At 39.8% G+C, this 25,851-nt stretch overlaps 2 protein-coding genes across 5 annotated transcripts in view; both read left to right on the forward strand.

Moving 5' to 3' along the window:
• PTCHD4 (patched domain containing 4) overlaps positions 1-11,363 on the forward strand; it is an 88,351-nt gene extending 76,988 nt beyond the window's left edge. For all 3 annotated transcript variants that reach the window (XM_049818437.1, XM_049818435.1, XM_049818436.1), the window contains one exon: positions 9,709-11,363. In XM_049818437.1, coding sequence (XP_049674394.1) covers positions 9,709-11,342 — 1,634 coding nt within the window. In that variant the 3' untranslated portion in view covers positions 11,343-11,363. The remainder of the gene's footprint in view (positions 1-9,708) is intronic.
• The window catches only part of TNFRSF21 (TNF receptor superfamily member 21), a 1,117,265-nt gene that overhangs the window by 806,889 nt on the left and 284,525 nt on the right, over positions 1-25,851 (forward strand). The gene's annotated exons all lie outside the window — the stretch shown is intronic.

Genomic DNA, 25,851 nt, shown 5'->3' on the forward strand with positions numbered 1-25,851 from the left:
GTCAACATCTCCTGCTGCAGTCACTGCAGGGAGGTCAGCTACCACAGCTATGGCTGTGGTTGAGAAGTTGGCAATATTTTATGGGAGCAGTGTTAGGCTATACTGAGCTCTTCCGAAATGCCATTATACAGCAAACAACAGACAGAATCAAATGTTTGCCTCTCTCCTCACTGCTTTTCAGCCTCAAACACTCACAGGGTTGCTATCTGCCAGGCTCTACTGAAATACCCATGAGGAGATGAACTCTTTTATATTTTGGTGTCATCAGCAATTCCCAGAATTATTTAAAAGGCTTTCAGAAGTGCTTATGCGAGCAGAAATAAATGCAATCACTTGGAGCACACATGAAGGCATCAGTCATAGTCTGTAGGTTTAACAGAAGTGCCCCATGATGCACTACTACTTTTTAAATGGGGTTCACATTGTAATGGGGATACACCAAAACTTGGGAGCTGGAAGTCACTGATGTGTTCAGGCCTGCAAATTGGTCATACATAGGTTGGCAGAAAGGTTTTTAAGGAAATGGAAATAGCTATTAAGCATAACTGACTTCATTTATGATATTTGTGATAGCTTCAAGTGTATTTGCTGTGTTTGTGGAAAGTGCTAAAATCTGGCAATACCAAAGTCCCTTGTGTAGTACTGGAGATTTCCCTGAGGTCCTTGTCGCTAAAGGTACATGGTTCAACTGGCTGAGGTTTCATTGCACTTGGTTAAACACACCTGCTATAAAACGTACCTCTGTATATTAGCCAATTTATTATGAGAGGGACCTGTTACTTAAAAGAACAATTCTGCCCTGCATACTTTTCAAGATGGAAAGGCACAGCAGGATGTAAACCTCTCTGTCAGCATGTCTGCATAAATCCGATTAGAGAAAAAAATGTGTATGCCATGGCATCACAAGGAGAATGCACCTAGAAATGATTTAACTTCTCTGTTTAGATGCTTTTTAATATCACAAAATGCCATGTATCAAATGAGATAAAGGATCATATGTTCTGTGAAAACAAAAATTCTGCAGGTGATTCACCAGCAGATCTTGGCCGGACTTTATGTATTTGTTGCTGTAAGCTCAGTGACATTCAGAAGATGTAAATACTGTAATATCACTGATAATCCCTATAGCTCAAGGAAATTCCTCCCTTTGGATAATGCTAGTCCGCAGTGTATCGCTTCCACCGTAGACCCTCTGTCCCCAAAGTCTGAACCATCCCAGGGATCTTACTGGCAGGATGAGGTCCTTCTTCACTTCTTGTACTGGTTCTGGAGAAAGAGTAAACCACCAGCCACGTTGAGAGTGATTTAGTCCCTCCTCTGCCTCATCAGACTGCCTTGGTTAGTCTAGTTACCACTAAAACAGCACAATAGCTAAGGGAAAACTAAATAAAGGAGAAAAGGTCCACAATACAACTATATGAACAATTCAATTACAATTATTTTAAAGGTACCTAGAGAAATATAAAATTAAAACCATTCTTTTCCTACCTATATTTTAGATTAGTTTAAAAAAATATACTCTATCTTCCCTTTATCCTTAATCAAGCTGGGAAGTTGTATACTCAGCCTTATGGTCAAGGCCCACTTCTGGCCCGGACGCATGGTGCTGAGATTTACCTTTATGGAACAGGATCTCCACCAAGGTACACACTTCCTCGTATATCCTAATGCTACCTAAGGTATCACCAAGCTTCAAATCCTCTTTGCCTTCTGCATTAAGGACCCCAAGGATTTACTGACTTTTCATAAAGAAGTAGTTTAATCATTCTTTCTATTTCTTCTTCCCTTCTGAAATGGGGATGGTCCTTAGTGACTGTGATTAATTTGCTTAATCTCTGTGCTTTAGTTTTCTAAATGTAAGTGGGGATACTAATATTAGTGATTAAGCAGAAGAACAAATACACCCTACATTGCACTGTGTTGAGATGCAAAGTTCTTCCTCTGTAAAAAAATGATTGTGTGAGCCTAAAGTATCTAAAATGGGGGTGTATTTTCAAATCAATAGACCTGGATAAGTTCATAGTTTCATAAATTCTAAGGCCAGAAGAGAATATTAGATCACAGCCTCACTTTCTGAGTACCACACACTGTTAAGTTTCACCTAAATAAACTATATTGTCTTAAAACATTTAATTAGACAGAGAATAGGTCATGTCAATATGCTACTAATAGCCATGGCTCCTGCTATGATGGGACATTGATCAGATAAAAAAACCCGCAGTTTTTCCAGGAGATGAATTAGCCTCTCTAGTGCTAAAGAAGAAAAAAAAAATCTCTATATGCCCTTTTTGTCTATTCCCAGGGGAAAAAAATGTGATTCCCCCCCTCAAGAAGTTATAGGTTGTTTTTCTAGATAAAATAACGGAAAGGTTATTTCCAGTAGACTTACAGCAAGGTATTTTAATGTAAAAATATACTTAGCGTCCACCACTATGATTTAAAACAAAGCTGTCCTTGCATCCTGTGTATACATGGCAAGATTACAGGTGTGGCTGTTAATGAAAATTGAATATAATACTTGGGTTTCTTAGTGCAGAAATGGTGAGTAAAGCTGTGCTATGGCACTTACTTCCAAGACTTTTTTTTTTTTATTTGAAATATAGCATAGACAAAACAGATATCAGCACACTGACTGCTATCACCTATAGCAGCAAAACCTCTTCTTTATGTCTTGACCCCAAAAAGTACACTTATGTTGGTCTTCTTAGAAAGTACCCTGGCGGTACCCAGCCCCTCCCTCCAGCAGTGCCTAGTGATTTCAGACTGGGGTCTCAGTGGATATTATGCTGAGTGACAAATGCAGCTCAAATTCCTATCCCAAGAAGTTGATGGGTCATGGCAGAAGCAACAAATAAATGCCAAAGAGGCATGATTTGGTTAAGACAACACAGAAGGCAGACTGGTTGCCATGCTTAAGTATTCCTAAGCATCTTAAGTCAAAGTTAGGTATGATGGTACAAAAGTAAGACGCCTCAGGAATCTGTATAGAATCCACCTCACAGCACTAAGGCACGATGCACCTAGCACCTCCATTAACTTTTATTAATCTAACCTTTAGACTTGCAATGAGGAAGACTTTATTACCTTCTTAGATAGTGTGTTCCAGTGTTTAATGAACCTTAGAGGAAGAAAGCTCTGTTTTTTGTAATGTAAATGTTTTTTCTGCAAATGAAACCAACGATTCCTTGGGCCCACCAATAGAAATAAGAAAGAATTGATTGTTGTCCTCTTCATAATAACTTTTTTCATGTTGAATGTTATTGGGTCCCCATTGACATTCCAGTCTATAGGAGCAAAAAAGCCAACAGATGGAGTTTTTCTTTGTGCTCTTCATATTTCACAAACAGGTTATTGTTTGCTAGTTTTATTCCCCAAGGCATTCACCTTAGTTTTTCCAAATTTGATTGAAATGTCCCTGCCTGCAGAGGGGCTAGAACTAGATGATCTTTAAAAGTCCCTTCCAACCCCAACCATTCAATGACTCTATGAAAATATCATGCCCCATTTCAAAACAGTGGTCCAGTTTATGCCTCCATCATACTAAAGTAAGCAAAATTATTGCCTCCAAATGTTTATTATTAATGTTAATTCAGCTTTTTATGTGTTGTAACAGAATATTTTTTACTTTTTCCCTTTGAAATCCCCCATATCTTCTAAACAATCTTCTGCCTCACTTCTCCTTCACCTGTTATTCCTTATTATGCATTTTTTTCATTTGATTTCCTAACACAAAGTGCCTTGCATCTATCTTCATTAAATTTCATCTTACTGATTTCTGACCACTTCTCCAAGTTTAAAGTCTTGGTCTACAAAGGGTTTGAACTCCTCAATAGTTTAGCCTCACAAACAAATTCCATAAGCGTCCATATCATAAATGGAAAAAATCAGAAAGAACCAGGCCCAAGATGGATCTTTGATACAATCTCTCTGATGCAATGTCCCTGTGCAAATTGATAGATCATTGGAAACAACTCTATATGTGCACAATTTTCAATCAGTTGAATACATATTTCCCATTGTTTTCCTCTAGACAGTATTCCCTTAATTTGATTGTCAGAATACTAAATACAATAGTATTTAAAAACTTGCTAAGTCCAGTAGAAAGATGTTAAAAGCCGTAGTGGGAAAGACAGCCTGTCCTCTTCTCCTCCTTTCCATTAGGCTAGTTACTTTTCAAAGCAAGAAATTAGGTTGACTTGAGTTTATTTGGTTTTGATAAATCTGTATCAGGTTTTTCTGATGACCTTCCTATCCTCTCAGTGATGGTAAATTGGTTTGCAATTGCTTATTCTATGATCTTTTGAGATATGAACTAAGCTGATGGGCGTTAAGTTCTGCAGGTCATCTTTCTTCTCTTTTTTGAAAATAGATACTATGCTTGTTCTCTCTGTTCTTCTTGGACCATCCCATCTACATTCATTCTCTAAGGTGACTGCTAATAGTTCAGAAATTGCTTTGGTTAGCTTTCAATTGATTCATTTCTCCAGGCTCTTCCAGCTTGAATAAATTTAACTGAATCAAGTGGTCTTTAATCTGTTATTTCACTATTCTCATTTCTATCCCTACCCTTTTCTAATTTATTTTAAATATCTGCTCATAATTAACTTTTTATTTTGAAATTTGAGGAAGAAAAAGCATTATATATTTCCACCTTCTCTGAAGCCTCCTTTATTTGCTCTCCTGACCTAACATGTAATGGAATAAAAATTTCTGTTGTCTCCTTTCTGCTTAAGTAGTCATAGGCCATTGCCTGTCTGGCAAATAAAAAGTTGCTGTACTTCATTCATGTCATGTTAGTACCTGAGAAACTTGGCAGTTTTGACCCAGAGCTAAAGACCCTGTGAACCTTCCTAGAACTGCTCAGTGAACTTAACTCCATTCTCAATGTTGTCAGTGACATTAGCGATGAAGCTGAAGGAACAGAATTTTACAGAGTGACTGTGGTGCCTGAATCATCAGAAATGTCAGAAAACGTTCAGAAAAAAATGGATTTGTATCCTTCCTGGGAAAGGGGACTAGACCTGCTTATTTGGGGAGAACAGAGGCTGACTGGAAAACTTGTTATCAGAGTAATGATGTGGGAAAACCAGTCAGGCAAAGATTTATTCTTTGGGCAGCAAGGGAATTACTGCACTGTATTCCCCGGTTCCTGTATGTATGTGATAGAGCTGAAGTTATCTGTAAAAGGGGGATAAATGGATATTTTACGTTTGTGTAATAATAATCAACTTAAGAAAAGCAGTGCCAATTTTCATCCTCAAAGAAGTTACAAATGTCAATATTTCATTACCTTAAGATGCTACTTGTTTTATTAGAAAAAAAAGTCTAGACCTTAATTACAGTATTTTAATTCTCAGTATTAACACAAGTTTGTGCATACACATTAGTTTATACTCTTGGGTAGTCTTTGCATACACATGTTTCACAATAAACCCCCTTTCTATTAGTCATTACATACCTACCTGAAGATTAAATGCATCCAGGTACTTATCACTGAGAATGTGATACACTAAAATTTATAAATTAATAACAAAAAAACATGGCAAATATGTAACTGTGAACATAACATTGCAGGTGGGCAGATAAGTGAAATTTTGGAATAAGCAGAGAAAAGTCAATATTACTGTAAATTGTTGGTAGAGCTGGTAGAGCATTGCTTCACCTAAGGCTTCTTTGGAAAGTGCCAATCCATCACAACTTCAACCATTTCTGTGAAAGGACTTCTTTTAATAAATTTCCAATTTAACTACTTTACAATGATCCGCACTATTGCTTTAACATTTTCAAAATCTTTTATTTTTTGTTTGATTTTGCCAATCACATTTAGCTCTGATTCCTAACAAGAGACTCCCACATTTATTCTTTCCATACATTTGCATGTATATATTCTGCAATTAATGGGCCCATTTCAGTCACATCTAGAAGAGGGATAGAGATCTCAGAGACTACTGCAATCCTAGAAGCTTTGTGAAAATTGATGTCTAGAAAGAGGAAAAAATCCCAGATTAGTACTTCCTAGAGGAGGTAGAAGGCAGAATTCAGCTATTTTATATTTTATTGGTAACATCCAGATGGCAAATTCGCACATTCATCTTGGACAGCCAGCAAGGAGCACACACCCAGCTGTGGACATGTGGTCGATGAGATGTGTCAGAAGGGTGAGGGATGCTGGGAGTATTCAGATGGGAGATCTGAAACAAAGGACACATGCATAGAAAAAGTTTTATTAAAGATGTTGTTCATGGACCAACAGGTTTACGTTTTGCTTAGTTCAGCCTTAAAGTTTTGCTGGCTGAGAGTTTGAAACAAACAAAGGCAAGTCCTTCCTTCATTCAGCAAGTATGAAGTTATAAAGATTCTGGTAGCAGGAGGCTGTGGTGGCCAAAAGTATGCATCCATTTAGAAATGGATTAGACAAATGAATAAAGGTCCCTCAATGCCTCCAAACATGACGTTGCAAATGTAGCCTCTTGTTTTGGCAGGCCTCTTGGCTGAATGCAAAAATCTCAGAGGCTGAAATAGGAAAGAATTACCCTATGTGTCCTGTTTCCAACATCCTTTTCTTGAAAATCTATCCCTGCACTTTGTCCAGTCAACTAGAGATAGAGCAATCCTTGGGTTTGACCCAATGTGGCTACTGTCATGTTGTTAAAGGCAAAAGAGAGAAGTTAGAGAGGAAAGATGTTCTCAAAGTCCCATCTAGACTCTACATTAGTGTTTCCAATGTGAGGTCTGTAGACCAAGGATTGCCTTTGTCTTAGATCACAGCAGGGTACCTGGGAGAGTGGGGGGAAGAGAGGAAACTGAGGTAGAAAACAGCATCTCCACTCAGTGTGATCACTCTGTCCTCAGTGGAAGAGTCTTGATGGGATGGGGAGATGGAAGGAATGACACCAGCAATAGGAGCAGAAATCCTGTGCTATTACTTATCCCTTCAGCCTTCCTCATAAGAGAAGAAAACAAAAAGAGAGAGAGAGAGAAAGAGGAGGAGTGCCTAAAGCTGGAAGAGAAGGGGCAAGAATGAGGTGAGGAGATAGTTCTGAAAGAGAGGTTTTATGGACATATGGGATATGAACAAGTTTTAAGTGGTAAAGTCATACATTAAAGAGACCTTTGTCAGAAATGTCTGGAAAAGAACCATCCAAAATCAGTCGGTAGATGGAGGAGGGGTGAGCACAGATATCTGAGGGAGATCATTGCGCTCCACTGTCCCCAGAAGAGAATGAAACCCACTCACTGAGGTGCTGGAGCGTGTCCAGAGGAGGGCAACGAAGCTGGTGAAGGGTCCGGAGCACAAGTCTTATGAGGAGCGGCTGAGGGACCTGGGGCTGTTCAGCCTGGAGAAAAGGAGGCTGAGGGGAGACCTGATCGCTCTCTACAACTACCTGAAAGGAGGTCGTAGCCAGGTGGGGGTCGGTCTCTTCTCCCATGTAACAAGCAATAGGACAAGAAGAAATAGCCTCAAGTTGTACCAGGGGAGGTTTAGATTGGATGTCAGGAAAAATTTATTCACCGAAAAGTGTTGTCAAGCATTGGAACAGGCTGCCCAGGGAAATGGTGGAAGTATTTAAAAGACGTGTAGATGTGGTGCTTAGGGCCATAGTTTAGAGGTGGCCTTGGCAGTGCTAGGTTAATGGTTGGACTTGATGATCTTAAAGGGCTTTTCCAACCTAAATGTTTCTATGATTCCCACAACATTAAATTAAGCCATGCCAGGACATGGGCACTGGTAGTGGTAAGCAGCCAGCCTGGTCCACACCCTGCAGGGTACTTTACACACTTGCTTTAAGCATAATATAAAAGTTCACCTGAGTCATGGGATTCTGCAGCTCTACTGAGCCCAAGGAGCCAATCCTTTCTGCTTGATGGTCCAAAAGTGACACTGTGCAAGGCAGCTGAGCCTTGAGAATTTGAACAGACTCACCCTAAACTTACCAGGGAATTCAAGGTCCCTCCTGAACCAAGATGATGATTCATGAGAAAGCAGCATTTCCATACAGACTTTTTGCTCACTGCAAGACTTCTGTAATACTGTATATTTATCTTTCACTGGGGACGCAGATTTGCACTAAAACAGGTAACATTCACAGAATTTGACAGTTTATGCTGTAATTTTCCCTGTCTAGAATGGTTGTCAGGAGTCTGCTTTGGGCAACATAAGCAGCTATAGGAATCTAAACAATTTAAATCAAAAGACAAACTCAACAGACTTTTTGTTCCCTATTACACACTTGATTATTTGCAAATGTCTTGTTGTCATATTTCTGGTTTTGTTACAAGAAAATTACCTTTGTGTATGCTTTGTTGCATGTAATTCCTCTGCTGCAGAGAGTGAAGGCACACAAACAGAGGCAGGAGCATCTGCAATCTGCTTCTACTTCTTTCTCTGTTCAGCAGTGTGTTTCCTTACATTCTCCAGAATTTTGTCAGGGTTTGATCCAATGTGCACAGAACTTTCCACTTTCTTATCCAAACCTAAATATGTGGTTTTAATTTTTGACCAAAATTTTTATTTGAAAGCCAAATCCTTTTGGCTGTGTTTTTTAATGTTAGTTTTTATATTTCCCCCCAAACTGAAATTTTCTAATGGGAAATAAAAGAATATGGGGTGTATACACAGATATATAGTCAACATATAAATTAAATGAAAATGTATATGTAAGGAATAACTTTTACTAGTTAAACCTTTTCCAGTAAGATTAGCTTCAACTTTACCGTTCTGTCCCAAAGTTTAATAGCTGTAGACCTGAACTGTGACTGTGATGAGTAAAATGAAAGTAAGTCTGTAACAAGCTTAAATTTATTAAAAAATTATACCCCTAAAATACATACAAAGTAAGAACCTGTCATGGAGCACTGACCACATCTGACTCTTTTCTGAATGTCCTTTCAGATGAGCTGAGGGAGTTCCTTCTCACCAGAAGGAACTCTGGATAGCTGAGAAAGAGGGACATAGGGAGACATAATCATGAAAAAAAAACCCATACATTTTCTAGACAACTAATGTGGACCAATGATTTAGCCATTACTGTACTCTCCATCATTACCACCAGCATGTCAAATTTCACATAGTGTGGAAACTTGTGTACTATCACTAAGAATTTCCAGTTTCACTCAGTAGGTAGAGAATCATCATACAAATTATTCTGGTTATTTGTACTTAAAGGCAGTGTATTTTTTCCTTTGTTCAGCATGAAGAACCAAGATGTCCCTTTCTTGGTGACACCCATTTCTCAAATAAAGCCTTTAATTTATACTCTGTGGAAGAAAATGTTCTTACTTGCATTTTTAAGTGTTTCAAACTGAATCCCTGAAAGATGTAGTAGGACGCCACAAGGAACTTCAAGAATGAACCCCAGACTTGAACTAAACTTCATGTTCTCCTTTGCTCTACATCTGCAGTCCATTTGGGAACTAATTCAATGCCCATTAAATTCAATGAGTGCCTTTTAAAGAGCATTTCATCATTTCATTTCTGAGCATGGAGAGTCTCAGAATATCAGGCCGTTAATTTAAGTACCTGCATATGAATTCTGGTATCTAGCTTTAGGCAGATACTTCACAATTTTCCATTTGTTCAACTGGTGAAAAAAAATCATAGAAAAACATAGCTGGCAAAATTTTTGATTACTGGAGGATGAAAAACCTGGAGGATGATGGGACCCCCTTTATTTATGCACATGTATACACTTTGTTTTCTCATTTCAGGTCATGGAACCAAAGGAGTGTTTGAACTTCTTTCAGGATGGCGTCGAACCAGAGAGAATCTGCCATTCAAGGACAGAGTAGCAGATGCCTATTCAGATGTCATGGTCTCCTACACAATGACAAGCTCCTTGTATTTCATAGCCTTCGGCATGGGTGCAAGCCCTTTCACCAACATTGAAGCTGTAAAAGTCTTTTGCCAGAACATGTGTGTCTCCATCCTGTTGAACTACTTCTATATCTTCTCCTTCTTTGGCTCCTGCCTGGTCTTTGCTGGCCAGCTGGAGCAGAACCGTTATCACAGCATCTTCTGCTGTAAAATCCCTTCAGCCGAGTACCTGGACCGGAAACCTGTGTGGTTCCAGACCATGATGAACGATGGCCATCAGCATACTTCTCATCATGAGACCAACCCGTACCAGCATCACTTTATCCAGCATTTCCTCCGAGAGCATTACAATGAGTGGATTACCAACATCTATGTCAAGCCATTTGTGGTGATACTGTATCTCATCTATGCCTCTTTCTCCTTTATGGGGTGCTTACAGATTAATGACGGAGCCAACATTATCAACCTTCTTGCCAGCGAGTCTCCAAGCGTCTCCTATGCCCTCATACAGCAAAAGTATTTCAGCAACTACAGCCCAGTGATAGGCTTCTACATTTACGAACCTCTGGAGTACTGGAACGGTACTGTGCAAGAAGACCTAAAAACACTAAGCCAGGGGTTCAATACGGTTTCCTGGATTGAACAATATTACCAGTACCTTCGAGTGGGTAACATCAGTGCAACCAACAAAAGTGACTTTATCAGCATCCTCCAGAGCTCCTTTTTAAAAAAGCCAGAATTCCAGCACTTCAAAAATGACATCATTTTCTCCAAAGCTGGAGATGAGAACAACATAATTGCTTCTCGTTTGTACCTGGTGGCCAGGACTAGTGAAAACACACAGAGAGAGGCGGTAGAATTGTTGGAGAAGCTGAGGCCACTCTCCCTTATACAGAGCATCAAGTTCATTGTGTTCAATCCTACATTTGTCTTCATGGACCATTATGGTTTATCAGTAACTATGCCTGTCCTGATTTCTGGTTTTGGCATCCTGCTGGTGTTAATACTGACCTTTTTCCTGGTTATTCATCCTCTGGGAAATTTCTGGTTAATTCTCAGTGTCACCTCAATAGAGCTGGGTGTCCTTGGCTTGATGACCTTATGGAATGTAGACATGGATTGCATTTCTATACTGTGCCTTATCTACACTTTGAATTTTGCCATAGATCACTGTGCACCCCTGCTTTATACATTTGTACTAGCTACAGAGCACACCCGAACTCAGTGTATAAAGAACTCCCTCCAAGAGCATGGGACAGCCATTTTGCAGAACGTTTCTTCTTTTCTTATTGGGTTGGTCCCCCTTCTCTTTGTGCCTTCAAACTTGACCTTCACACTGTTCAAATGCTTGCTGCTTGCCGGCAGTTGCACACTTCTGCACTGTTTTGTTATTTTGCCTGTCTTTCTAACCTTTTTCCCACCTTCCAAAAAGCACCACAAGAAAAAGAAACGGGCCAAAAGGAAGGAACGAGAAGAGATTGAATGCATAGAGATTCAGGAGAATCCTGATCATGTTACAGCAGTCTGAAAGGCTTAGAAAAAAATAGTATATTCTCTTTTTAAAAAAGCGTTGCACAGAGATGCAGGGAAAATAGAGCAAAGATCTCAGCTGCTTGTGCTGGCCAGGTCTGACAAGGCAAAGGAAGATCAAGAAGGGGTATTCATGACACATCAAGGTGCAAACTTTTTTTAACAAAAATAATGAAAGTAAAAATAATCTCAAATGTTTCCTTTGAATCCTCATTCTCCACCAGGGAAGAGTCTGTTGGCCATTAAGTGTTCCTGAATCTCAAACTGTAGCTCTGATGGGAATTGCCTGATCTGTCATATGTAGGACTGAAGCAAGGTGAAAAAAAGAGTTACCATTAAGTAAACAGTAGGGGAAAAGGCAGATTTGTTTGGTAAAATCATCCATGGAAAAGAAAAAGAACAACAGCATTTCAAATGAGAAAAGGGAACAAGACCAAGAGAGATAAAAAAATGCCATGGTATTTTTTTCTTATTTTCTTGAGCAAGTTGGTTAAGATGAAACTTATGCACTTGGGAAGTAGATGTTAAAAACAATCTAAGCCAAAGTACTTCCCAGTTCTAGTGTACCATGTGTATCTGTAACACCACAATTAGAGTTTTATTGTGAATATGGATGGCAAAGCTATATGGCTAAGGGATAGATGTACTGTTCATATAGGAGAAGAAATAATCATAGCCATTTGGAAATTTAACATTTAGTTTCTTTAAATGTGACACATGACCTTTATCCCAAGAGGTCACAGCTGGTAGTTAATACCGTACACACATTTTGGTATTTCTGAGTTGTGAAATTCCCCTTGAACGAACAGATCTCACAAAACTAACCCAGGCCATTACCACTGCAGCAGTATTTGCAGTTCCTGCAGTGTAACACTTCTGAATTCTAAATTCTGTGTTGACATTAAATACTGAATATTAATCAAGCAGGCGCTTTAAACGTAATGATGGATTGCATATCACAGGCATAATGTGATCGTGTAACAGCTGAGTTAGCTCTGGAGCACCTGCACAGTATTATCATTATATATCTGGTCCAACGGACGAAGGGATAGGTTTGCTGGTCCCTGCAATATGCTGCAGGAAGTGGGATTTTCCCCTTCTTTAAGCAAAACGTCAGTCAAATACTTGCCACACACACAAAAAAGACCTTGTTAAGGTTTGCACGGGGCTGAATTAACCCCCAGTTGTAAGAAGACAGATCGGTCCCCTGTGGGAAGGGGAGGGGAGGGTGAAATGTCTTTATTATTATTATTATTATTATTATTATTATTCCTAAATAGTTGAGTGTTGATGTCTGCAACATAAAAGCTTTGTTATGGCAGTTGAAATTTCACAGGAGAGTGCAGTAAATCCGCAGTTACTATGTGACACTAGAAATTGTACTGTAAAGAACTATGAATGACTTTCTCTGCTTTGTATACTATACAGCTTAGTAGCCCAAGAGAAGGGATGAAAACAGATCTAGCCATTTCAGTTTGCTCTTGGCCCAGTTCTGCACTGGAGCTTGCCATGTCCATCTCCCCTTTCAGTATTTTAAAAGGGCTTGCTTTCTACTCTCTGGAATATTGTATAGCATCACCTACATGAGCAATGTCTTCCTGAATATATAGTATCCATGAGGACACTATGTAAAGATATCACTATATGGAGTGTTTATGTCTACTTTGTTTTACTTGTGGGTACCTTTAAAAGATGTCTGGAAGCTGTTTGCCTTCCAAAATGTGTATACATGTCTATTTGTGGCTGGTTAACTCAGTCTCAAACCTGCAGAGTTTGCTGATGAGGGTGTGTACATACGTTTTACTAAAAACCTCTCTGCAAGAAGTTGATTCTTTGTTATGTGACGTCTCACCTCTTTCTACTGTTTCATGGTTAGGGAGAGCCAGAGAAAATTCACCTGCAGCACAAAAAGCCATTTGAATGCCAGTTCTAATGTTCATTAGCTGCTTCTGTTTCCAAGGAATGCAGTTTCGCCTCTTCTCTAGAATTTCTGTACTTTGCCATTACCATTTGCCAAAAATGACCTCTGTGTTTTAGGAGTGGTCAAAGCTCTTGATTGTTCAAGGAACTTTTTGTGTGCAACAGGTTGTAGAGAAAGATAAACTTTCTAGATAGGCAAAGCTTCCAAAGTTTGAATCCAGATCGAAACTTCAGGTGTAGCTAGATCAAGGTTACTGGTTTGACCCAAGGGCCAGCTGCAAAACTGAGATCTAAATACTTTAGTAAGGTTTAGGAGCAGGGGATGCTTTAATGTTGGGTTATGGCTCAGATGTGTCTCTAGTTGGGAAGTATTCACTGACCTTGATTTGCATCTTGAAGGCATTGTGCAATATCCACCCTTTTTAGAACAGTCAGTTATGAATGTCAAGTTTTCCATACCTCTTCTTACATTTCTTCCACTGCCCATACAAAACCTGGATTGTTGCAGCACAACCGTGACCCTTGGGTATCACTTCTGGAGGTGTCACAGGAGAAGCTGCTGGTCTTTTCTTGTGCTGCCCTGTTGTATCCCAGGGATCTTTCTTTCCCAGGGTCATGCATTGTATTGAAGAAAGTAGCCTTTTCCAAAGCCATCAAAGCCAAGATTCATCTCAGCTGACTTTGGATGTTGACAATGTAGATATTTATACCTGAGTTTCCTTTATGGCCATAGGAGAGTGACGGACACTTCTGACTTATTTTACAGTTGTGCATTAGGTGTAAATGAATCACACCTTAAAAAAATGCATATTTCTGTCCATTGGTGATAAAGGAAGCTCAGCACAATTAGTTCAGGCACGGACATTGGCAATGCAGGCTCATCCAGATTTGGTAAGATTAACCTCACTTAAAATGACCAAATATCAAGCGAAAGAGAAAAGAAAAAAAACTTCAACTTGCCTCCTACGCATCTATTTTAGGGATACATCCCAGGAGTAACTCAGCTGAAATTTTATGTTTGGCTTATGAGGTTTTTATGCAGAACAGACAGTTTAAAAATTGCCACCGGAATTCCCCTAGCAGATAATGGTGAGCTAAGAAATCAGAAGATGTCAATATTGAAGGTGGGCTCACACAAATGAGCCAGAGTTTGATGAGATGTCAAACCAGCTTCTCTCTCAATATCATGCATGCGCAGTAACACTTGTATATACCAGACACAAGATATATAGATTACACTCTGCGACTAGAAGTTTTTTAATTCTACGTCAGTGCAGGAGTGGAGCAGAAAACAAATGAGATCTTCCATGGATGTCATTTTATTACTTTGTTTATCAACCATTTTCCAGATCCACCAAGAAAGGTGGATCCTTCCAGTTCACACTGGAATCATTTGGGGATGGAGAGTCCATATTTTTTAAATCCTTCTCCTTTTTTTGCTTATTTTGCTTTCAGTCCTTTTCAGTAAATTCTGCCCTTTTCTGCAGCACCTGTTCAGCTCAACTGGAGCTACATAAGCACCTGTGAAGAAAGGACATAACACATGCAAAACAATTTGGCGCTCTGATACACGCCGCATATTGGATCTTCATTATACACTTTTTTCCCAGTTACCCCTGGGATATTGTGCATATTCATTTAATGTCTGTTTTTATATATGGTCTACATAAGCTGCCAAGAACCCTGTGTGCATTTCCTACTTGTTTTGGTTTCATTCCCTCAAAGTCTATTGGTTTGAATTCATTGCTGAGATAACTCTGTTGAAGTCAACAGATTTATTGCCGTGATATATCTGGCTTTGCATGCTTTCTATTTGGTAAAAAGTGAAATCATGACAAATGAACCTCTTACATTGTTGATATGCTTGTTGAACAATATATCTGTCTATACTCTATAGCCATTGTTGCATGCTGCATTCAGGAGGCTGCAGTGAAGGTATATTTTCTTTCTGTAATTTTTTCTTTACATTTTCCCATGCAGGCTATTTTAACTTTAATTAATCTATTCTTCTGGATTTTTTCTTAGAGTTAAGACTTCACCTCTGTAGTCCAGTACTTGATGTTTCATAAATTTATTGCCTAACAAAGCAACATATTTTTTATGGCCAAGATAGGTATGGATGCATGGCACCTTGCATGTATAATTTAAGGAGATTATCTTCAGGGTTATTGTTCTCAACCTTTTACTTCAAACAATTCCTATTTAAGATGTAACCTGCCACATGCTAATATTTATTCGAGTTCACTTGAACAACTCTAGTTTTGAAATTTTCTCCAGTGGGAAGGAAAAGAACCAGAGGGGAAGGAAGAAATATGAAGTAAAGTAGTTGTGTAATCAGTGTTCTTTTTTCCCAAAAGGCTTTCACTGCTCTACTCTTAATTAAGTCACACTGAGTAGTGACTCTAGCATAATTAAGATTTATTTCAATGGAGTTATTCCATATTTCACTGTGACAAGAGCTTAGCTTATTGTCTTTATGCAAGTACCATGCTAAGTCTCTTTGATTAATTTTTCTGTAATTATAAACTTTAATAAGTTCTTTTTCACTGCAACACTAGGTTTTTGAGTACCTCAAGCTCTCATTTGATGTCTTAGGAAACACTGAAAGGAAGCAAAGTTAGGCAGTTGGTGAGCAAGAGACATGTTGTAGCATTGGCGAAAAGGGATACTTCACAAAGAGGCAGCGTATCCTCCAACAAGGCTTTAAATAAAAAACTATGTTAAGGCTATCTGAGAAGATTCAGGTCAAGTGGAAACCAAGTGAAACATTGTCTGGAGGGTAGCATAATCAAATTCTAGACAGTCAAAACTTCGATTCTTCTTCCGTACCATCTCGCACAAACAATTATGCATTTGAAAAGGGAAGGAAACTGAATATGGAAGGCAGCTCATCTATCATCTAAAATGCTTCTTTTCACCGTAGTCTTCAACAAAGCAATGTCACAGACCAAATGAGTGCAGATTGTCCCACCTCAGCACGGGCCTCTCCATGACCTGTTCTCCATGTACAGCAAGGAAGGGTTCCCATCTTGGGTTTCACACCCTTGGGGAGGAAATTTAGAGCTGCTTCCTTACCCGATGAAGCTCTGAATGAGAGCTGAAAGGTGCACACCATGCTGCACACACAGGTGTTTCATGCCCCAGTTGTTTGCTCTCTGCCTTCTTATGAGCAGCAACACCACAATCTCCTGGAGATATGCAGAGGTACCTGCCTGGCACGGAGTGCTGGCATTCATCGTTTCTCCAGGAGTAATCTGGAATTTGTGATCACAGCAGCTCACAGGCATACACTTCTGACCAAGGAGGTTTTAGGAGCTTTTTTAGAGGTGTTCTTTGAGAGATCCCCATTTCTCACTACAGAGCCCCACACATCACCTCATCTCCCGAACGCTGGAGAGGTGCAATGTCTTCTTCTGACACGTCTGTCAGGCAGAAGAAAGTTTTCTGCAAGCCTTTCCTTTTAATCCTCAAGGCTTTCTTTTCCCCAACTGTTTCTACCTCCTTCATGGCTTAAAAGTAAAGGATCCAACGAGAAATTTGTATGCTCATCCTACCCATAGTGGTGCGAAACGTCATTGCTTAACCACAAGGTTGAGGTGGGTTGTGGGTTTTCAGGCCAAACACAGGGATCTGGCCTTCTTGCCCAGACAGACAATCAAAATCCTGCTGAAAACAAGTAAATGTGAAGCAGTTCTGATCATCTTTCCTCGCTTTCTTTGTTTCCTCTCTGACGTACCAATGTGCCCACAACACTATTCTCATTTTCTTCCTGCTTCCTCATTAAAGAAAATAAAGTTTCTCTTTCCTGCTCCCTGAGGCTATCTTTCCTTTGCAGCTCAACTTACTTTGTACTTTAATCTTCTGTGTGTGCTCTCATCCTCTTCAAAATTTTCCTATTTATTTTTGAAAAGTCTGAAAGCATAACCCTGTTGAAATAAATGGAAGATGCTTGGATGCATCAAAGTATAGACTCTGGTACAGAACGAGCTAATATATAACAGCACCCAAATAGCTAAAAACTTTATTCAGACAGAGAAGTGTCTGTAGGAAAACTCAGAAAATAATTACGCTTGAGCTTCCATATTTCTGCACTTTTTATCTCATAAACTTCTACTCTTTCTGGTTCTTTTTATTGTAGGCATTTCTTTTTTCAGCTTTTATCGTAGAAATGCCTAGTTTTTTGCCGGTCTTCTGTCTCAGCAACAAAAAAATATGGGCATTACTTCATGCCCTCAAAAAGAAAATATTGCCCCTGCTTGGAATATTTTGTGCCAAGTTTCTGTTCAGAGCACATTTTCCAGGCTGAATTATACAAGCCTCTGGAAACAAGTATTCTAGTAGAAATGCTGATAGAGCCTTAACTAGAGAAAAATTAGTGGTACCTCGACAGTGTCCTGCTTAACTTCAACCCCTCTGCCTCAACCTGCTGGATACTCTGGGCAGTCGTTCTAACACAGATTGATAACGGTCTCCCCGTTACTTGCAACACCACTATTTTGGCAATATCAGCTGCAGAGTTCTCCTGAGCACACATCAGGGTCTACCCTGCTTAAGTACTAAAATCATGAACAGATTAGCACAACTTTTGCTGGAGAAGGGATATATCCCAAGGTAAGGCAGTGTGGCAGCCCTCTGCTGTCAGACTGCTTCCCAGCTGTGTGTTGGATGTTGCACTGAGTTCCTCCGTAAAGGACAAAAAGCATCACTTTTCTCTCAATAAGCCACTTGAGAATAGGATATGAAATATTGTAGATTTAGTCACAGATAGAAATTTTTTACATGGGAATTTGAATAGACATGTCAATTGAATAGAGAGTAAAAGTTGACATGAATAGAGAAATCTTGGTCCAAACCAGTTTTTTTTTTCTATTTCTCTTGCAATTCTGCTATGATGCTTCTCTGATCTTATTTCCTTTCATCAATAAGGACTGAATTTTTTCACACTTATCACACCAAAGATAATCCCTGACCTACAAAAACATCCTGTCTGCCAGAAGCAGACTTTCTTTTGGAGGAAACTCCATTGGTTTAAACTCCATGTCAAGGGAGATTTTGCAGCATCTGGCACAGCAGAAATGTTAGTATGTACCTATTCAGACATAGGTCCTCATTCCCAGTGTGTAGACCCAAATACTAAATATGTAGGATTTATGGCATGTGTGATTTTGCTTCTCCAGAAAAAGAAGAGGTAGTCGCAAAATTCAGTTCTGCAGCCAGGTCAACTTTCCACTGTGAGGTGGAAAAGCAAAGAGTGACCAAGGTGCCAGCTGAGCTGCAGTTACTGTACCTGTGTGAGAACTTCAGGGAGGGCTCATCTAGCTGTGAAAGCCTAAACAGTGACAATATCTAGCCCTGAACAAGAATTTGTTCTCTTCTCACTACCTCAGAGAGCCACGCGTATAAAAGTAAACCGCTACTGAACAGCACCATGAAACCTGATCTAAGTCCTGGGCATGATAAAGTCAGTTGAAGCACAGAACTTAGGGTGCAACCTCTTAAGACCAAGGCAGTTACTTTTAGAGGTGATTCCAGGTTTTGTAATGACACAGGTACTGGAATTTAATCTTCAAAACTATTAAATATCTAGGGAAGTCCCTGGCACAGCTTTGGTCCAGAAAACAACTCTATCCCCAGCAGTTCCTGGGCACAGGCTGGGTGCTGGCATGGCCCAGGGACCATTCCCACCAGATGGCTTCTTTACAGTTACCCGTTTTTTAGTCTACAGAAATGTTTAAGAGTATGGACACTGACAGGCCATGCCAGCCTCCTTCGGAGCCACAGAGCAACTCCTGACATTGCTTGGTTTACTAGCAAAGTTGTAACTTCAAACAACAATGCAGCCTATTTTCATACCGGTATTTTGCTTCTGAAGATCTTAATCTGGCAAAGCATTCAAGTAAATGATTTACTTTAATCAAATTCGTATGTCTCATGGACTGGGACATCTTCAAATTTAAGCATGTGTTTAAGTACTGAGCTAAGTAAGGATGTACTTACCTCTGTGCTACAAGTTAAATATGAGCTTTGCAGAAAAAGAGGCCTTAAAAGAAAAGGCCTTTTCCCCATAACATACTAAATCCTACAATTATAGTAGCAATTTCGCAATATGTAGAAAGACCGTGCCAAGCACATATATTTTTCAGGGTTTCAGTTTCCCTGATGTGAGACATCTCAGGGACATTTTAGTGATTTGTTACTATCATGCAACACTCAGGCAAGAACAAAGCCTTGCTGAGCACTTTTCCTGGAAAAATAACAAGATATTTGACTCAAAATGAAAATACAGTATTTTATGATGTTAAAGCTCATGTCTAAAAGAAAAAATGAAACTTTTCATTTAACATAATTCATTATTTCTTTCAAGTGATACTCTGAAGTTCTCGATATGCTACTATTATGGATAAGAGAGAGAATTGCTTGATGAAGTTTAATTCAGCTTTGCCAATAAAAAAAAAAAAAAGAAAAGAAAAGAAAAGCTGGCTTTGTGCCTAGTGTAAAACTTGACATGGCATCATCTATTGCTTTTTAATTAAATTAAATGTGAATGGTGACATGAATGGAGCAGAAGTGGAGAATCATGCTATACATGTCCTTGGGCTGCATCTGGTGAGGAACGCTTATGTACACCAGGAAAAGAAATCAAGTCCCCACTCCTGCAAAAAAGAGATGGAACTGCCAAGCTGTAAACATTGTGAATAATCCTTCTGGCTTCAGTGGAGCCATCAGGATGTATATAAAGATATGTCCATGAGTCTTTGCCAGTCTGAGGACTGGGATAAGCAGATATTCTAATCTGAAAAGGAGACAGAGGGTGTTAAATCAGACATTTCCTCAACACCCTTAAAAAGGTTTTGTGTAACTGATCTCTATTACAAGAACAATGCTTTTTTAAAAACTTTGCCCTAAAACATAAGCTCGGTAGAAACACAGGCACTATAAGCATTTAAAAGTCAAATGACAAGCAGCGTTTTTCATGAAATAAGTCTTCCCCTGTAATGTCTGTAGCCAATACTTACAGAAGCACACGACCAGATGGAAAGGGACATGTAAAAATCAGATATCAAAGACATCCCCTCCTAGGGTATAGTCGAAGGAGAGAAATGGGTACGGCAATTCATCTAGCTCAGACAGATAGCTACTTTAGGATGAGGGCCCTTGCACCATCTGACGGCAGCTACCAGAGCTGGTGAACAGCCTGGGATAACCAGCTCATATTCTTGAGACCACGTGTCTAAACTGGGGTCAGACTAATCCCTCTGACGCATCTCTGTTCATTGTAACTGCAATGAAAACGTTGAGAAATAATTTTCAGGTGATAGGCAATAATCAGTTCGTTCACTTTGTTTGTTGGGGGGTTAAGGTGAGTGATTAGGGCTCCAGGATGGCAGCTGAGTGACTGAAGCGTTACAAACAACGCAGTTGTGAGCAGCCAAGAGTCACTACAAAAAGGCCTGAATTAAGCAAGTACTGTAGGGAAGATGAAGGTCATTTTTTCTAACTGTTATTTACGTTCATTTGCACCCTATTTTAATGTAATGCCTGTTCTTTTTTTTTTTCTTAGCTCGTAATGGTCAGCTTTTCTATCTCCCTTTAAGCTGCAGAATTTGCTTAACCTTTTTTTGTATTAATTTAGCATTAGGTGTTTAATTACTGGAATTTCTCAGGTGTGGGCAACTTTACTATGCTACGAATAAACACGATAAGTCAATATTGATTTTCCTCCCTCGTAAACCTCCCCTGTTGCTGAAAACTGTTAATAATTTTCAAGATTATACCATGACCGTATTTGTATAACATCCTTTTACTGAGCTTGAAATTCTATACCAAATACTTATGTCTTTGAAAGACTGAAATCTTCAATAAAATATATTACTGTTAAATATTAGAATTTTCCCTTTCTTTAGTAGAAAGACATTCAGTTTTAATGCATATTACAGGACTATTTTGTCAGGTGCCTGTTCCCTTACACTTCTTTTTAGAGGAAAGGAACAGGTTTATTTTTAAGAGCAAACGTGGAGCTAAGACCTTGGGCGGCACCGGGAACTGGCCCCTCGTCCTCACAAGAGGTGCAGGGCATTCCAGGGCTTGGGAAGAGTGGGTCAGAGTCAGGGAACTGGCAACCCTGTGCTGGCATATGGTCCCTCACAGATTATCCTCAGACAGACAATTTACAGTTGCCCTGAAGCTATGCTGAATGCAACCAAATGTTTCAATTTCCCAGACAGAAGTTGAAAACTTTCCCAGGTCTTTACAGGACGTAATGCAGTTCCTTTCTTCACCAGCTGCTCATGCCAACAGCTCCTGTCTCACCAAGTTCTCTCGCCTTTTCCCATTCAGGTTTCTCCCCTCTCCTCCGCAACCCTCGTAGCTCTCAGCTCCTCTTCCCGCAGCTGAAGTTGGGAGTCCAAGCCCTCCCAGTGCAAAGGCATGGGGCATGGTTTCCTCGAGTTTTGTCGGACCATCTCTGGGAAGCCTGAGGGAACCTGCCCACACTGTGCTCAGTGCTGCCCCACGGCTACGAGATCTGCCGCTGCCTCCGTCCTCTCGCTTCTCTTGCTCTTGATAATGGAGGTACCAGCATGAGCACCTCTCAGGCCCTCGAGTAACGACTGAGCTTAGAAGGACACATTTAATAATATATTGCACGTTCGTTCACATTTCCCCCATCAAGTGGAAGTGGTAACCTTTGGGTTTTGCCTTGAAGTTTCTGGCTGTAGCCTGAAGTCCCGGTCCTTGGTACCCTGTCTAGAGGGAACCTACTGGACTAAGCCTCTGTCCTTACCCATGGAGTTGTTTTTCCTTCAGATGAAGAGGAGGGGATGGTGGAGGATCAGAGGACGTGACCTTGTCGGTCATATTGGAGAGGGCACCTGACCCAGGATCTAGACTTGTCCATCTTTGTCAGGCTTCCACAGATACACTTATTTTCCATTTCTAAAACAATCACCATTTCCCCAGGTGAGTTTTCCAGCCAGTGGTCCCCAAAAGGCACTGAAAAAGGACACTGCTAGAAAACTTCCCCTGCTAGTTGTTGCTGGAGAAACTTTTCTTGGTGAAAAGTGGGTAGCTGTCATCTCACGTGGTGAAGTGGTGACTCTATTGTGTCTTTGAGCTGCAAAATATCTCCACTGCCAAACATGGGTAATATCAACTGCAAAAAACACATGTTAGTGTAATAATACTGAGGATGTTCAGCTGAACTGCAAGAGTCATGAAATTACTTCAGCTGAAATATTATTTGTCATCAAAATTGTACAGCTCATGTTGCAAATCACTAGTCATACTACAGCAATTTAGCAAGTTACTGCCTAGAAATCCAGGACTACCAAGTACTGCAACCTACAAAATAGACAGCTGTAGCAATGTGTCTGTGCTGGTCCCGTCTCAAATACCCTCTTGTCAATCCATTGCACAGGCTCTTCTGGAAATCAGGCTAATTAGCTTATCAGAACGGTTCCTGCACATACAGCCATGAATCTCAGCTGATATGTCAGCCTGAATCGTATCGCTGCAAGTGAAGCACACTTCCTTACCTACCGAGGACTTTGTCCTCAAGTTTCTGGGTCTGATTTACGGCTGTCGTACTAGAAATGTTTAACCAACCAAATTACTAATATTGCCATAAGAGTTTCTTTCTTCTTCTTCCATTTTCTCTTTTCATTTGACGTAATTGATTTGGTGTAAAGTACACAATTTTCTCCATTCTTCTTCTTCTGACAGATTTACTTGAAGGGGAAACATAAAAGAATTTTCCTTGATTATATCACGTCTACTTATACAGTCTTACCTGGGACTATACATTCACATCAGCCAAGATGACTTAAACAGAGAGCTACTGTTGCCTCAGAGGCTCTGGCTTTGCATGATACCAGAGGAAGTCAACCTTATTTCTCCTGACCTGAACTAGGTGCTGCCATTTCTACCTATGTTGATTCTGTGCTAGTTTCACTTCATGAGGAAGGATGCAAATTTGACCCAAACAGAGGTACCCCAGAAAATTAAAGTGCTTTTTTCACTCTTTTCTAAGGAAAGCCTAGTCCAGAAACTTCATAGATTGCTATGATTAAAAGGTAGCCCAGAACTGTGGCATGAAATTCTCCTCTTCATTGCCAAGAACAGAAAAGTTTGACAAAGCTTTCTGTGCATGTTGCAAATGAACCACTTAGAGTCTCATTTCAACCACTGAGCCTTTAAACTCTGCTGAGCTCCAAGAAACAAGGGTGGTGTATGCCTGGCTACAAGAGAGATACCCCAAAAGCTTGGGACTTCATTCAAGTTTGGTAGTAGCCATAACATGAAGAGGGCTTCTATATTTGCTATTAAAATTAGAGAAAAGCTCAATATGAATTTTGCAAACAAATTTCACTTCCAGAAGCTCTCTGGCCATGGAAAGTTTTTCTCCCTCCCAACCCAGGTTTGGTCTGGGAAATTTTAATGATAAAGAAAAATTGATGACAAGAAAACTGTCTTTCTGTCTTTCAGTGGCAGGTCTGACCTGCTGTCTGCAGGATCTCTTGTTCGTAGCTGGCCACTATAAAGAAGCAGCAATTACTGTTCTGGTAGATAAAGTCATTTAGTTGAGGATACTGGGGCTTTGCTATTTTAGCTTATATTGGTACTTATACTGCCCTCCAGTGATAAAGACAGTTGTTCCAATCTGTATTCTAGTCATTTGTAGCAGCTTATTTCTAGTCTTTACTCAATTCGTACTGAAAACTACAGTTCTCATTCCAGAATTTTAGCCAGTTCTTGTCTAAAAATAATAATTATAATATAGTTCCAGTTATTTTTATTTATAATTTTTGAAAAACTAAAAGTAAGTGCAGATCAATTTATTGTGAGAAATAAAAGGAAACACAGAGTGATTGAATATGAGAAAAACATAAATACATAATTTTGGACCTGCTAAAGTTAAACTGTCACCAATTAATGAGATTTTCAATTAATTCCTTTTTTTAATGCAGATTGACTTTTTAGTTTTAGTTCTGCCAAAAAATGTCCATTTTCATGTTGTTATTCCCGAAAATAACTCTCTTGTACTCTCAACATTGTATCCGTATGGATTTTGGTGGTGTGTTGATTGATGGACCTTAGATTTGTCATGCGATGTTGGTTCTCTCCCACACACCTCAGCAATCAGTCTGTAGTGTGAAAGACAGGTGGTATCTACATGGCAGCATACAGAGAAATCATGCAGTGGTTGTTAGCATTTGAAGTTTCTATGAGCTCATCACATCATGCAACAAAAATATGTATATGGTCCTGAAACTCAAAGGTTTGGCATAGTTTCTTACAGCAAATAGAGTGTTTCAGACCCATTATTGGTGGTGTTGCTACAAGAACCCATCATCTGCAATGAGCTGACCTATATCCCGGCTGTTTGTGGGTGCATGTAGAAGCATTAGAGATTAGAAAAAAACTTAGCATGTTTTACTCTGCCCATCTCGTTCGTGATCACTTTTGGATTTTTAGCTGTAATGTACATTTTACTTGGGAATGCTGCAATTGTGCTGATGGCTATTTCCCCATTTCTCCTCTAAAGGAATTCAACTACTTACTGCCCTTTCCTCAGATGCATTTCAGAGATATGACTTCAGCTCATACAGACATACCTGAGGTTAAGAGTATGGGACGCAAACAATCTATTTCTGAGAAGCTGAGTAAGTGCCTGCGTGATTGGCTTGTGCAGAAGTCCCCGTTGCCCCGATTATCAGTAGTAACTATGCTATTGCTGTTAAAACTAAACTGCGGCTCTCACACACATTGCAGCACTCTGGTTTTGTACAGAGATTGGCAGGACAGCACAGGTCAGCGCTCCTGTGGTGTGAATCTGAAGGAGGTGGCATGGTCTTCCCTTGCTGAAGTCAATGAGAAGCAGCCACTGAATTTGTTAGGTGTAAGATGAGTCCAGGCTAAGCGGCTTTGCAACTACAACGCAATGATCAGGGACCCAGTGTGAGGTGGTGTGTCCACAAGGTGCCACTATATGGAAAGAAATGGTTTCTTGCTTTTTATTAGTCTGTGGCGGTAATTTTACCAATCTTTTTGGTCTAGACTTCCCTGCAATAGTATTGAACAAGAGCTTGAACAGGACTGTGTGATATCCAGGCAGAAAAACTGCTGTACAGATCATACTCACTGAAAGAGCTGATATCCAAAAAGGTTTGCGGAGTATCATCAGGGTCTGCTGGATTGAGGTCTGGTTTTCGGCAGCCAGTTCAGGAAATGATTTTATGTTAACAGATGATGTGCCTGAAGGTAGCACTGAAGAACAGGCCCAGGGATGGAAAACTACAAGACCTAATACACACTAACAGCTTTTACATCCTTTACACAATTGGAGCTGCCCTCCTAATCATCTCAATCTGGGCCAGGTTAATTGGAGCCTTCCCAGCCCTGAGTCAGTCTCACACGTTTTCTGCATCTTTGCTGATTAAGAGAAATTTCACCTTTTATAGTTGCTTTAGTATTTAGAGCAGTTTGCCATGGGCTAATAATAATCACCGAGCGATGGCTTTAGAATTTCATGTTTGGGATGACATTTTATCACATTAAATTGGAATCCCATGACAATTCTTGAACTATGA

The sequence above is a fragment of the Accipiter gentilis genome, chromosome 16, assembly GCF_929443795.1.
Source record: "Accipiter gentilis chromosome 16, bAccGen1.1, whole genome shotgun sequence".
NCBI classification, from domain to species: domain Eukaryota; kingdom Metazoa; phylum Chordata; class Aves; order Accipitriformes; family Accipitridae; genus Astur; species Astur gentilis.